The 15,555-nt window shown below is 45.1% G+C and overlaps 1 protein-coding gene across 7 annotated transcripts in view; it reads left to right on the top strand.

Moving 5' to 3' along the window:
* LOC105676735 (hepatocyte nuclear factor 6-like) overlaps positions 1 to 15,555 on the top strand; it is an 80,170-nt gene that overhangs the window by 15,662 nt on the left and 48,953 nt on the right. For 4 of the 7 annotated variants that reach the window (XM_067360158.1, XM_067360159.1, XM_067360161.1 and 1 more), the window contains exon 2: positions 1,362 to 1,469. The exons of the other annotated variants lie outside the window; for them this stretch is intronic. In XM_067360158.1, the coding sequence (XP_067216259.1) occupies positions 1,362 to 1,469 (108 nt within the window). The remainder of the gene's footprint in view (positions 1 to 1,361; positions 1,470 to 15,555) is intronic. 7 annotated transcript variants of the gene reach the window in all.

Genomic DNA, 15,555 nt, shown 5'->3' with positions numbered 1-15,555 from the left:
CTCTTCTCGCATCCTATGTATTTCGCTGCGATTGAACGCTGGATTTAGTTGGTTTCTCCCTGTTTTTCGTTTTCTGTTTTACCAGGAACAACAACCTACCGAGATCCCGAATCACGTCCCGTATCCTACGTCCCGCTTTTCCCGACCAAATGTTTTTTTGACATACTCAAGCGCTTGGAGTTCGTAGAGATTGACGTGGCAGTATCTTTGACAATCGAGTTTACAATGTCGTGCAATTCAGTGCGAATTTGGAATAGCACGTTTTAATAGAAATATGAGACGTCCGCAATATTTCTTAGTCCGATTTCAAAATGCTGTTTCATCATCAATTTACATGTCGGTATAAATAACAATGAGTTATAGAAATGATTCGACATTGAACCTTTGATGTTTCCCTGAAAAATAAAATCTCGGTGTCTCAAATTTCCAAGTTCCAACGCAACATACTCGACTTTCTCCCGGATAAATGTCAACGCGGGTGATTGATCGGTTCGGCAAAGATACCGCTGCCGTTAGTTACATTTTAGTTACTTTAGTTTTACCATAAGTTTACGTGAGTCTCAAGTCAATGTGCGACACGCCCTGTCTTATGTTGTATGATTTCTTTCTTGAGATGTGCTTTCTTTTTTTGCGTTCTGTGTGTCTCGTTCTGTTACGTTTGAGAGAGCGAAAAGAGAGCGAAGTGCACACGTGGGGTTCAATCTTGACGAAATAGAGCGCGGAAACGATATTGTTGCCGGCGTGAATTTTTCATTCGTTAATTAAAAACGTTCTCCGGTCGTCAGCTATTACGTTCCGTTCGAGTAAACTCCGCGCCGCTCCTTGCCTGGCTCGCAAAACACACCGTCATTTCCGACTTAAAAATTGAGGGAAGGTTAAAGCTCTTAATTTTCCAATTTGCAGACTGTCAAGTAATTAGATATCCGGTTGCGCGAATTTTCTCGAAACTCTTGGATTTTTAAATTCTTGAATCCTCGAAATTCTCTTTACTTGGGATCTCGAATTGTTTATATTTCGTTGAATTTCTTCTTTAAAAGCTCAAAACTGTGAAAGCTCTCGAGATTTTATCTAAAATAATTCTATTTTATTTACATTTGCGGATCTTTGGCTCGCGCGTTTAGAGGGTCGGTCACATAAAGCGAGAGAAAGAGAGACTCTTTGGTGGATAATTATACATAAACGACCGTCCCGAGTTTGCGGAACGCGAGCGAGCGAGGGAAGGAGGCGGGGCGGGCGCGGAATCAGGAGGGACAAACAGAGAAAGAAATTATAAAAGCGGGCTAAAAACGGTACGACCGATACCAAGATAAGAATGATGAGATGTGTAAACGCAAGGTGTGTGTCTATCGGTTTGGTTTTAGCCCTGAGCAACTGCTCTGAGAGCGGAGGCGAGCCGGACGCCATGCTGGACATGCACCACCCAGGAACCGGGATCGACTCGCACCATCCGCAGTTTCACAACTCCTATGGTAATATGAAATTCATCATTATAGTAGCGATTAATCCTCCTCACCGCGGAACCTTTCGGAACGCGAGATCACGGCGACGATTATCGCGCTCGCGCGCGGCGCTTTTCAAGTCCTCGATGTTTTGCGCAAAATCATTTCTTTTCGCTCACAAACCTTCTTTTCGTTTTTTTTTTTTTTTTAAACACCGTATGCTTGCTGCTAAAACACCTCTCACCGATAACACAATAGACAAATTTTGCCTTTGGATCCTTGTGAGCTTCTTCGACGAACGGAGATCATATTTGTCCACGAAATTGAATTATTGTTATCATTATTATTGCTTAAAATGTGTTAATTTTGATTAAAAAAGTATTCGGACGAAATCAATTTAATGCGCTTCTTGTTACCTTAATACTCTCTCGTCCTTTTTCGAGCGCGCGTGGAAAAGAACGGATTGATACAAATGCCTTCTAATAGTCTTTTAATAATTCGCAGACGCAAATTGGGTCACGAATTTCCGCCATTGGTTTGAGCGGAATTAATAATGACGGCAGCTGTTCAGCATGAGACTTTAAAGAGTCCTCTTGCTCGGCGTCGTGTCGCGATTGATAGATTCCATCAATTCGTACGTCAATTCGCGGTTTTTCGATCATTGCTTCCCTCTTAACGGCGTTGCTGCGAAAAATATCTCGGCGATCTCGCGACGACGACGGTGCCCGTCGCGCAATACATATCCCGTGAGTTTTCAGGCGCCTCCTGAATTTATCATAAGCATCTTTCGCGCTGCCGCGGACTTTCCTCCAAATCGCACCGAGGACATTAAATTATCTCTCGGGAGGATAAAGCATATTTCACATTTGAATTAATTATCCACATCCGACTTACATCTTGCCGAATAAAATCGTAAGCTCCTCGCGCCGGGTTAACGCGATGTCCATCACGCCTCGTTAATTTATCATTTTTATCCTCCTTGGATTTCCGTCGCGCTCGCGCGCGTTCCGTATGGAAATCGTTATCATTCACGATCGTTGGAATGAAAATTTAACTGCGCCATTTAAGCGCCTCTTTAATTCCCAATCGAAAGACGAGAAGAACAGAGCGTCGCCGAAACAGATGTCTCGACTGGGTCGATGATTAAATGAGGAACGGCCCGCCCCTTATCTAGCGCAATCAAATTAATTAATCGTCCTATACTCCTCCCGATCGGCTTCACATCAAACCAATCTGTTCCGGCGGCTCGCTGAATAATACGTGATCCCGATCAAAGTTGATTCGCGGGTGCTATTTCGATCCGGCGCGCGGAGTTCTTCGAGCCAACAGACGTGAATTTTGAATAAACTGCAGAAGAAAGCGCATCTCGACTTACATCGTTCGCGATCGTGATCGAATTCACCGAATTAATCGACGCGACTTCCGATAGATTTTTCAATCAGTCCCCGTCGCGATTGGATTTATAAACGTATTTACGGAGCCGATTCGATATGCGCTTCGCGTCCGCGGCGCGTTCCGCTCTTCTACGAATATTTTCATTCATTCGGCTAATCGGAAAGACATTTCGCGTCAAATATCGAAAGCCCGACGCTATGAATTCGAGAGCGATCTTTCGTTAATAACATTACGCCGTTTCTCTCTGCATTTCCAGCAATTATGCATTAAAAATTCGTTAAAATTAAAATTAATTGCAACAATATCATTTTTTTTTGTGTGCTAAAATACACGCAAATTTCGCTAAATAGTTCGGTGCTTACATCACGGTTTCAGTTTTCGTAAAAAAAAAAAAAAGTTGATCGCGAAGGATTCTGAAGTTCGGCGCAAAGTTCGCGAAACATCGCGGCTTTATCTCGAAGCACAACGCGAATCGGTTCGCCGGATATTATTATTCGGAGTCGGAGAGGAAACGTAGAGCTGCTCTCTCGCTCGCTCGTCTGTGCGAGAGCGACTAGCGAGGCTTTCGCGGCTTTCGGCGAGGAACGACGAATTAAGTGTGCGCGCGAGCTCCGATCTCGGAAGAACTTTCGGAAACAACAAATCCGCTGCAGCACCGGGGCTCTTGCTGATTGGACGCGACTCTGCGCAGAAACTGTGCAAGGGACACACTACTGAGAAAACTAACAAAAAAAAAAAAAAAAAAAGAAAAAGAAAAAGAAAAAAGGAAGGGGAAATAGAAAAAAAACGAGAAGGATCAATGCATCGTTCCCGAAGTCGCAAACGCGAATACGTCGCGAAAGTATCAGTCGTCGGAGGTAATCTCGCTACTTCGGCGGCTCATTGAAATCCCACGCTAAATTTCAATCTGACGTGTACAAAAGTCGGGCCCTTTCCCGCTCCCCCGATCACGAGATTCGGTGCTTCGAGACTCTCCGGCTATATCGCAGACGTAGGACTCCCGAGCTCCAGGCAACGGTCCATTTCCGCGATCCTCATCTTCCCCCCGCGCCCGCCTCCTTCCATCCTACGCGCACACACGACGTCTGCACCGATATGTGTGTATACAGGGTGTCCCGGAATCGAAGTCTTGAATAAACCTCGCCAGTGGAGTGTCCGAATTTGTTCGACGGCTCCTTCCGAATATTTGAACGACAAATTGACATAAATTTTTGGAAAGATTCTCGGAAAATCCGAAATTTTGGCTTACTCGAGACGTAAAATAGCGGGAAGTTCTAATAAAATATTATATATTTACTACAAGCGCTTCACGATTTTTCGTAAATTTGTGAATGGATCACAATTATTATGTTCACTCATTATTACATTCACATTTCTCTTATTGTTAGTTCAAATATTAAAAATTCTGAATCGAACATTTATAACGTTTAATATAACGTAGAAAATTTCATCAAAATTTAACATCTTGTCGAGTTAAAATCCTAGAGTCTTGCAATTATAAATCTTTCAATCCTCGATTTAACATTCTGGGTTTTTAAAATTAAAGCTTCAAGTATTTTTTAAGCAATTAATATTACAGAGTTTTTTTTCGACGCTTTTAAATTGATCAAACATCTTACTTTTTACAACTAAAAGCGGTGAAAGATAGTTCTGGGACACCCTATACGTTTACACGACTGTCTCTCTCTCTCTCTCTCTCTCTCTCTCTCTCTCTCTCTCTCTCTCTCTCTCTACTCGTCTCCCTAAAGTCCTTTTAAGGTCCCCCCTTGTCGCCCCATGTTCGCGGTGCATCCCTAACGTCCGTTTCCCTCGCCAATACTGAACGCCGTGGTATCGGTTTGTATACACACGGATAGGATGGATACATAGGGCGTACCTAATTAAACTTGGGGAAAGCGACCGGGCATGTTAGACTTTCAGCGCCCCAGAGAGGGAAGGAGAGCGCGCAAGTTTTCTTGCCCCCCCCCCTTTCCGCGACGCTCTATTAAAGCCACCCACGGCCCTCAAAAGCACACCGCTTTATTTTGCATACGTCGAAAGTTCCGATCCTGAATATTTGCGGACCGAAATTCAGATATTTGCCAACTTTCGGCGAAATTTTTTTATACCTCCGACCTTCGTTAAATGAGAGGACAAATAATATATAAATTACTAATAGACGTAAAAAATAATTGTAGTTATGCAATGATAATAAAAATATGAAATATGCAATCGTATAACAATTACACTGACAATATTAATAACACTCTTTGTAATGCAAGGAAATTTTGCAAGATAAAAATGGCGCGAAGGGTGAGAGCCGTTCTTCTCTCAGACGCCGAGTGCTCTTATTTTTTCCTTTTTTTTTTTAAGGCTCTTAAAAGATCCTGAAAAAGACTCGCTCTTTTTAGATGATTTTCGCGCATGCTTCCTTCACGCTCTCCTCTCTCGCTCTCGCGCGGCTCAAGTATTTATTGTCCGGCAACGGTGAAGGGCTTCGACGAGATGAAACAAGGGGGGTGACGGCTGAAGGGGGAGGCAGAACGACGGCTATGCCGCGGCTTTTGTTCGGCGCGGATTGAAATTTAGCGTAGAATTTCAATGAGTCGCCGAGGATACGAGATTACCTTTCTCAGCTGATGCTACTTCGACGAGAGAGAGAGAGAGAGAGAGAGAGAGAGAGAGAACCGCGCGTTCGTTCGTGCCTGCCATGTTGTCTGATTTATGCATGAAAGAGCCGCGTCTCTCGCCCGGCCGACGCGATCGGCCTTTTTCTTCCCCCTCGCCTTTTTTCGCCCGCCCCCTTATATTTTTCCACAGCGGGCCGAGCTTATCAGCCGGTTACCGAGCCATCGGCGAAATTTCTCTCGATAACACGTCGCGGGATCCTTTGTAGTCGGGACGACATGCGCCTAATTTAAATTCATGCATTTATAAGTCTTTGTATATCTGCTGAAAATCGGCGGACGTTGAAATTTGTTTCCTGAAAAAAAAAAAATGAAGATATCGCGCCGGGACACTTCGTCGCTCGCATTGATAAGAAATTTTCTTTATGATAACTATCGCAATTTGAAACTTTCGAGGTCCCAAGCTACCGAAGTTCACGTCGAGCTCTTAATCTCGCGAATTCAAAACTTGGATTGCGCCGTAATTACGCGGCAACCTTGGATCTCCCGAAGGTTGCGACGTAATTACAGCGTGATCCGAAGATCCGAGGTTTCAATTCGTCGGAGATGACGTATAAAAAAAAAAAAAAAGAAAAAGAAATCTTTCCTTCCCGAGCGACATATTTCGCGACACCGTCGCGGGCTGATTTTCTCAAAAGCTTGCCGGGGAAACACAGGAGGGCGGGGCGGTCTTTATCTCGTTTCTCTCTCTCTCTCTCTCTCTCTCCGCAGTCTTATTGTTGCCGGGGTAAAAGCGAAACGGGGGCATCATCCACCCTCTCTCTCTCTCTCTCTCTCTCACGTGTTCGCGATTCCGTCGGCTTTATTTCGCGGGATAAAATCCGAGCTCCCCCGAGGGCGAGATTCGGCGAGGTCTTTAAAGCATTTCGCCAGCGCTGTTTTGGACGGGAATCCGGCGGCGGGGGCGGCGGAACGCTCTGCCAGACGCCTGCCTAAGCATCCGCGGAGCTAATTACCTCGTTACTAATGAAACTAATTGCTATCCTTACCCCGGACGCGCCCTTTGATCTCCGGCGCCGTTTAAAGATTCGTCGTAATTCGGCGCGCGCGCTCCACCGTTTCGTCCTGTCGGGCGCACGCTCGTGTAACGCGCGCTTGCCGCGCTAACCCACATATATCCGTTTTAATAATGCGGCATTGATCGTTCACAAAGAACTATTTAATTAGAGGCAATAATTCCAACAACAATTCTTAAAGTCTTAGCGTACCAAACGAATATTGCGGCTTCAATCCTGTATATTTTTTCCAGGATTTTTTCCATCGTGAATTTCTTCGATAATTTTTGCTTTCGAAGAAAAACGATTGAAAAAATTAACGTTACAGGACGTTATCTCGCGCAGTCGAAAGTTAAACGGGGAGCTCCGACACTTATGGTCCCTCGTGGGAAAATCGAGGAGTGTCCGTCCGAAAGTTTCGGAGACGAAGCCGCGGTCCTGCTTAGTAAGATCAATTTTTCGATAACGAGGCGTTGTGTTCGCATTCGCGTGGGATGCGAGAGAGAAGTCGGAAAGTGGTACAAGGCGCTTTGTCGCCACTTTAGAATCGGTCTCGAAAGTCGCTAATGCCTTCAGACAGTCCCCCATGTTTTCGGATATCGGACGAAAGAGGGGGGGTGGAGGGGGGGAGGTTGGCACGCGCGCGCGGCACGATCGGAAACTGTTAAGAGTGTCTGGTATCTTGGATAAAACGGTGCTTAACTTCGCCGCACTTCATTTCCTCGTCGTTGTCGCAATCAATCTGTGACACACATTCGCATAAATATAGTAACATCACAAAAATCGGGGCGGGATTAATATTTTAAAATCATTTGAAAACCACTTGCGAATTTAGTGAACGCGACATCACTTTGGTCGCAAAATAGCGAGAACTGTGCCACAATTATTCAATTATGCAATTTCACGTAATTGACGTTAGGATTTCATTTCTACCGCTCCTTTATTTCTAATCGACGATCTTGTAAGCGTTTAATATGTATCATCTCGCGATTTGAACGTCCGCGAGAACAAAAATCGAACGGAAGTCCTTGATGTCGCGAAACATTCCGTAATCGCGGGACACGCTTAGCCGGGCTGAGCCGCGAGTCGGGGGGAGGGCATTAGTTTATCGGCGACGTTGCCGGGAATGCACATCCATTCCCGTCGACGTTCCTTCGACGTCGCGTGTGTATAATGCGAGGAACAAACGTCGCCCGCGAGATACGAGCGATTTTTCATTTTCGTGCCCCACTAAATAAATGCGCTGGAAGTTCCCGCGGGAGAAAGAGGAGAAAAAAGGTGGAAGGGGAAGCGATCATCGAGCGCTTCGTAACGCTCGCGAATTTAGTGACCAATTTGAAGTGAATTTAGAACGAGCGTCGTGGAAAAAGCCCGCCAAGAGCTTTCGAGGGAAATTAAATTCCAAGGAAATGCATTTCGGACATATTTTCGCATCGCGTGAATGACAATTCGCGGCGCGCTCGGTGAAAATGTTTTTCGATCGGACAGCGCGCGGGATTCGTTATTATTGCAGAGCGAAACAACAGAGAGCGCCGAGTGACCCGGATGTTAAAATGAACGGTCCAGCGGAAGAATATATCAGACATCAATCAGGATCGCTTAATGTCGCTGCTCGCGATGACGCAACATCCCGTGCACGAAGTCGCCGATGCATGATTCACGGGATCTCTTTTTTTTTTCAGCTGCATATTTATATACCTGCATCTCACGCGCGTGATTCAACAAGCCAATAATTTGATCAAGTCGGACGCATGACACTTTTTCTCGCGAACCGGCTAAATTAGATGCCGAAAATGTCCGCGTCGGATTTTTCACGATGATAAGAGACCGATTAATAATTTCCGCCGACGAGAAGAGTAGAAAAAAATCGCGGCGAGATCGATCGCTGTAGCCGCGAGGAGTCAACAAATCGTCGGGATCGATCGATCGCGCGTCAAATTCCCGACCGCGGATACAGACGCCGCTGAATTTCGCAAGAACGCGGAGAAAACGGCGTGAATTATTTTTGACCTCTGACATACGAAATCCACTCGCGAAATCCGGTGGTGCGCGGAGCCCTTTGTATTAGCTCTGTTTACACGGCTGTTTACATGATTGAAGTAATTAGTCGAATCGACGATTTTTCGCGTGCGCCGCGCGCGCGGAAAATGGAATTTCAATGATTGCCGGCGGAGTCAATCAAGCGCGGAATGTAATTATTGTTGAAATAAAAAAAAACAATACGCTTCGCAAAATCGCGCGTGTTATTGCAAACTGCGCCATTCTATTAATTAAAAGATTTAATGACATGCGTGAACGCACGCATACGGACGCAGCCGTTTATTACAATTTCAGTTTAGCTCGACGTGCTTCTTAATGGAGATTAATCTTCGATATTGACGCAAAAATTTCAATTGAATATTAAACATTGCACTACGCGAGATAAAATTAGAATAATCGATATAAATATATTATAATAAATGTGAATTATATACCGCAACGCGATACATCATATCTATTTCATGCGAATGAAAATTTATTAAGCGCATCTCTCGCGCGAAATGTCAAAGATTAGGACATCCCTCCTAATTACCTCGGTATATATTTCTTTCGAGAGAGAGAGAGAGAAAAAGGAGCGCGCGGCTTCTATTAAAGGAATTACTCCAAATATATCCTCAGAATTCCCGGTGAAATTGCTTCCACCGCCGCAAAATGAAACATGTCGAGAAATGGGAAGCACTACGCCGGACTCTCCAAGTAGCTTGTTCGCGAAATAAAGTCGAGGTATCGGGGGTTAAGCGGGCAGATAGAGAGAGAGCCGGAAAACTACGGCCGGGGGGGGGGGGGGGAGATTCACCCCCCCGCTCGCGTCGTTGCAGTCGCTGTCGCGAATCTGTCTCTCTCTCTTTCTCTTCCGCTCGCTATATAGTTTAGCCGAACCCGTGGCCAATGGCGGTACGCAGCTGAGCCATTATTGGAAACTCGTTACATGCACGGTGCCACCAGCGCCGCCGCCGCCGTTACAAAGGCGCTCGGGCCCCCGGTGGCTGGCTTGGCCGTGTTACACGAGTACCCGAGGAGAAGAACGAGAGAGAGAGAGAGAGAGAGGGGAGGGGGAGAGGGGGGAAGAGAGAAGAGACGACTACGTCGTCGACGTCGCCGTTAGATTGCAAGCCGACGTTATAATGCGCTGCCGACTGACGTGACGCAGTACATTGCACCGTCTATCGCGGCGGTTGTCTGTGTATATGTGTATGTTTGGAGATGTACGTGTGCGGGTGTACGGGGTGTACACGACGTCCGGCACCATCCTCGTTCCCCGTCTACCCGAGTTAAACGTCTCGTTTCCGCCGTCAGCGCGCGGTTCCACCAGAGATTTTTGTTCTAAATTACTGTCGCTTACGATTTACATGTAGATATCATGTGACGTCAGCGGGAGAAAATCCCGAGGCGCTTCACGTCTTTTGGCGTCCTGGTCGGATACTTCCTTGGATACTTGGGATTCTCCGTATCCTGGGATCCGAAAATTTTCGGATGTTCGGGTCGACGCGCTTCTTGAATCTTCGTGCGTCTCTTCGAATCTTTAAAATATCCGGCTTCTTTCAAACTTCGAAATACCCTAATTTCGGAATTTTCGAGCTCATAAAATTCTAAACTTTGCAAACTCCTGAATTCGAATGTGGTGATTTTGAAATATTTTTGATTTTGAAATTCCATATCTTCGAATTTTTAAAGTTTAAAATTTCCTCCCTTTGTTTCATGATAGATTCCCAAAATTCCTGCATTCTGAGATCCAAAAATATTCGATGTTTGAATAAACATCGCTTTTCGAATCTTTATGTATTTTGGAACGTTTGAGCTCTAAACTATTCAGATAGAACTTCGAATCGCCCTAATTTTGGAATTTGTTTAGAATTGTAGATTTTTCGGATCTTTCGAATCAAACGCTGCGATTTAACAATATTTTTTTTTTTTAAAGTGTAGATTCTCAAAAATTTCGGACATATGAGATCTTTCCCCTAATTGTTCTATAATAATTTACACACGAATTCTACAGCTCTACTTTGTACATTACTCATGCTACCACGTGACGAATCACTTATGCTAATTCGAGAAATAAAAGGAGCGATTTCGGGGGTTTAAATTCCTCGCGAGGCATTAAGTCCCGCACGAGCGTGTCACTCGGTCACGCGATGATGGCCTCATGAATCATCGCCGATATTCCGCCACCCCGCTCGGCCGCCCGCCCCGCTCCGCGGTCCCTCGTGGGGGTTGTGCAACCCAAGCGAACGCGCGCGCGGCGCCGCGCGCGCGTTTCATATCGACGAAATCCGAGCTATCGGTCGCAAGAGGGGGGCGGTCACGGGAGTGGGTTGCGTATCGCGTGTCCTGGATCATCGGCAATCCTGGCCGATCCTGGTACGTACGCTCGCGCATACGTCTCGCCTTTGGCCCGCACGAAACACTGTATTCGCGCCGATCACCGCTACGCGATTAATCTGCTGCGTAAACCCGCGTGAAATCGCGCCGTTAGCTGTGACACTTAATCGTCCCCTATTCATAACATTGCGTGGGATAAAAGTATGAATTTTCCCCACGTGTAGGGAAATTTTCCATAATAATTCTATGAGTTTGTCGCTCAAGATTTACATAATATTTATAGAAAATCGAATTTTTTGGCAAATCATACGGAAAAGCTCGAAATATAACAAGTTTGTTGCACCTTTAATAAAATACGCGGATAAAAAAAGATATTCCAAATCATTTTTTAGATTCAATTAATAAATTTGATTATTTACTTCGGCGTCGGATAATTATAAGTAGTGATTATCCTCGATAAAATATTTTTAATTATCTCCACGCGTGCTTTTTTTATCCCGAGGCCCCGTCTCGCAGACCGTCCGGCGTATTTTCTCAGACAAGCCGCGAAGTCTTTTTCGCGGGTGTGTGTGTCTCCTGATCCGCAAAAGGGTGGTATATTATTTCAGGCTCTCCGCGCGTATCCGGCGCACCCTCGTCGTGTATTTTTATTAGAAGTTGTACCTCTTTTTTTTTCTCCTTCGCGTAGCGCATCGATTCCTCTTTGAATTTTTTTTTTTTTTCTCTTTCTCTCTCCCTCGTTCGATATAGCTCGGAGGATCGACGTAACGATCCACTTATGGAAAATGCCGCGGCAAAGGAAGAAAGGCGCTCTTGTCGCTCACTACTCGGACATCATCCCCCGCAACTCTCCTTTCCTCTGTTCCTACGCCCGCGGTCCCCCCCCCCCCCTTCCCATCCTGCTTACCTCCCCACCGTCACTCTTCGTCCATTCGCTATTCCGCTTTTTTCGGAGAGGAGAATCCTCTTAGTCTTCTAGTGGCTCGTCGTCGTCGTCCTCGCTCCAGGAATATGCTTTAGGTTTATAAAATCGCGCCTATATATCGCGAGTCTCGCTAACAGGTGCGTCTACCGGGTGCTCCAAGAATATGCCTCTCAAAGCGCGTCTCGAGATTTCTAAACTTCCAGATCTCTCTTAGCTTTTAAGTTTTAAAATTCAGGAATTACAAAATCCTTAAGCTTCGAGAAAGTTTCACTTTGAGAGCTCTTTCGGATCTCGGACTTCTCTTTCTACATCCTCAAAGGCGACACAGGTATCTCTATCTACTTAATTTTTTTTTAACTCCTTAATTAAGTCTGTTAAATAATTATTAAAATGCCAAATTAATTAAAATAATCTTTCTTGGAGTGAAACTTTAGCGACAATTTTATTTCTTCCCTCATTTCTCTACATAATTAATTTCTTTAAAAAAAAAAAAAAAAAGATAAGAGATTATTCCTCAAATATTCATTTAAATGAGCTTTTAGGTCACCCGGTATGCACAGTTTCCCGTCGACTACCCGCAAGCCTGTCGGCCGGGCTGAGAGACCGTACTTCGTCTTATCGCGAAGTGGCGGCTTATCGATTGGCCGCGCGGATGCATTGCTTTGCAAAGTGGAAATCGTCGGTGCACTTTAAGTCTACGGAAGCTCTCGCGGATTGCACAATAAGTATCGGCGCTTTCGCAGGCGGCAAAACGCGCGACGGAGCGTTATCCCCCTTTCTCCGTCTGTGTTTCTCCTCCGCGTCGTTGGCGCCGTCGAGTGCCGGGGATTTAATGGACAAATCGCGCGATTTGTACGTGGAAATCGAATTTCGATTGCCGACCAATTATTAACGTTCGGCGTCCCGATCCGCGAAACGTTTGTCGTTTAAACATTGGGAGGGAAAAAAAAAACAAGGAATGAGTGAATGACGAATCTTACGGGCGCGCTCGCGCGTTCGTTCGCTTAAGCTCGTATTAAAACGCGATAATCCCCCGCGTGTTATACGGCGCCTTACGTAATCGGGACATTCTTGATAATTTTACGTTGGATAAGAGACTTACGTAATCTCATTAATATCGGAAATCCGCCGCGCGGTACGCCGTTAGGCAAGTTATTTTTCATCGCCGACGGGAGAGAGAGAGAGATGGAAAAAGAGGCAGGCGCGAACACGGTGATATTTAATATTTAATTTCTCGCATGCGACTTCAAAGAAGTACAAATGCTTCGATAATCCTTCTCATAAAATGTTACGATTTCACGGAGATAAAATACAAATTTCTCGCGCAGTCGTGAGTTATTTCAGGAAGTAAGAAAAAAACAACGTGAGGATGTATAATGGTTTTCTTGAATTTGCAATATATATATTTTTAACGAAGAGGGAATCGAATTCTTGCGAAAGAGGATAATTTCGATCATAATGCGTATGAAATAATAATCCGGTCTTAAATACGCAGTGGGATAACTATTTTATGACTCGTTGCAAGATCGGTTGGCCCAGTTTTCGGCCCAAAGTAAAATGCTCGACAGATATTAATTCCCTTCTCGATAGGGATTTATTCGCAAACGTCCTGTCGATCGAATCACCGCCAATATTGGCATATGCTGGTCTCAAAATTGAAGAAACATCATATAATTCTAATTCGCAATTTCGTAAGTCATTTATCGTTTGCGTGCCTCTCGGATGACAGTGAGATAGGTATATCGCATTTCTGATCATTTCAACCTGTCGATTTCACAATATAATTAATTAATAAATCCAAAAACTAAAATAGCAATCATTGTTAATTAATAAGGCACATGAATTGAGAATAAAGACGATATATGTATAAGAACACATGTCGAAATCTACATGATGATAAACTGGAATGCTGCTAAAGTTACACGACTGTTAATCGGAAACTTCGGGAACGGATAGATTTGAAAAATTCAAACTTTTGCGCCGTTTCAACAATTCTCTCACCTTTGCAAACACCTCATGCAAAAATTATATAAATTGATTTAACGAAAAAAATGGTATATTTTAGGAAAAGCGTAAACACAATGCAGAGAGCAAAATAATCGACAAAATGCATTTCTGACATAATTGCTTTAAAACTGAGCAGAACTCTGAACATTTTACGAAGGAAGAAACGAAACACGTTCTAATAATTCAGCGGTGCAGTTGCGAACAATTTTTCTAATAGTCCGCTGTTGTTTATTTCCACCTGCTCGGGATAATATTTGTCTTCGATGAAGTCGCGGAGAAAAGTTTATGTGCGCATTAAGTTTAAAATCGCTCGATATAATCTTCACGCGATACAAGTCAATAAATACGAGACGCATTTCTATTCATCGAGTTCTACTTTCGCGGCAGCGCGACATACTTCTCGCGCTCTTCGACACATATTTCTTCGGGCAGCCGCATGTGTTCGTAATGATCCCGGCGCCGGCCACGGCTAGCTTCGTGGCCGAAAGGTTGCCTTTAATTAGCATAACCACCGCGTACACAGCAACGCCGGGCCGGAGCGTCCCGGCGTCCTCCTTCCCCCGCTTTCCCTCCCTCCTGCGGACGGTAATATGCACCCCGACTAGTCCTTGAGTTATTGCCTGATCAATAATCTATATGTAGTACCAGCGGCACCGTAGGGCGAGCTGCTGTCCGCGTAACCCGCGCAAGCAAGCAGGCAGGCAGGCAGGCGGGCGGGCACGAAGCTCGCGCCGTAAGCTCCGCGTCCTGTGCATCGCAGCTGCGTATCGCTAACGTATAAATCTCGAGAGAAAGAGAGAGAGAGAGAGAACCGGTTCGACCAGCCTCTCCCCGGCGAAAAAGGAGCGTACAACGGACGGCAACTGCTCGCGCGACAAGCTGAGAAATATTTCCGCGAAAATCCGCCACGTTATCCTTTTCCCGAAATCGCCTTAAATGAATATTCCGAAAAGCTTCGTAATGCGTAAGTCTTCGTTTCTTTGACAATGAATTTAACTGAGAACAGATGTGATTTGGAAGCTAAATTTCGTTAACTCATATTTGAAGAAATTTACGCGATATGAAATTAGTTGAAATAGATTTAAGAGAGTTTCGGGGGAAAAGCGAGTTCTTTTTTACAATAAACTGCAACGTGTGTGAAGAAGAATACACGACGAAAAAGTTTCTCGACCAAGCATCACTCTTTTCTAGAGACTCCTCCCCGTGAATCTCTCGGAGCAGCGGAGATTTTTATGTTTCGCCGGACGGACGAGCGTAAAGTGGGTCGCGCGAATTTTCCATCGCCCGTCAGTACAGCGATGTATACACGACGCGTTCCGAAAAGCAAAGCAAAGTGTTCAAAGGAGAAGCGCGCACTCGCTCTCTGAAATAGTTAGCTCTCCAAAAATACCCCTATTACCTGATCAATAATCTATATGCGGTGCCCGCGCGCGCCAGGCCGCCCCGGTGTCCAGCGTAATCGCGCGATCACGAAACTACCGCGCGGCGAGAGCGAGCTTCCAGCGCTGAATATTGCAGAGAGAAGAGAGCATCGGGCGAATAAATCTCTCGCTCTCTTTCGCGCGCTGCTGCGAGATAAAAAAAAAAAAAAAGAAACCACGCGATAACTTGAGCCCCCGCGCGCACGATGAAAAATGCGTTAAAGTCGCCGGAGAAATTAAAAGTCGCGCTCGCGCGCGAAATGCATCCCTAACGAGCCGATCGACTGGATGAATTTAGAAAGAGCTACCCTCGCTCAATGTACACGAAATAATTAATCAAGGGGGAGA

This window comes from Linepithema humile, chromosome 8 (assembly GCF_040581485.1).
Source record: "Linepithema humile isolate Giens D197 chromosome 8, Lhum_UNIL_v1.0, whole genome shotgun sequence".
Taxonomy (NCBI): domain Eukaryota; kingdom Metazoa; phylum Arthropoda; class Insecta; order Hymenoptera; family Formicidae; genus Linepithema; species Linepithema humile.
This window is presented reverse-complemented; position numbering and strand designations above follow the sequence as displayed.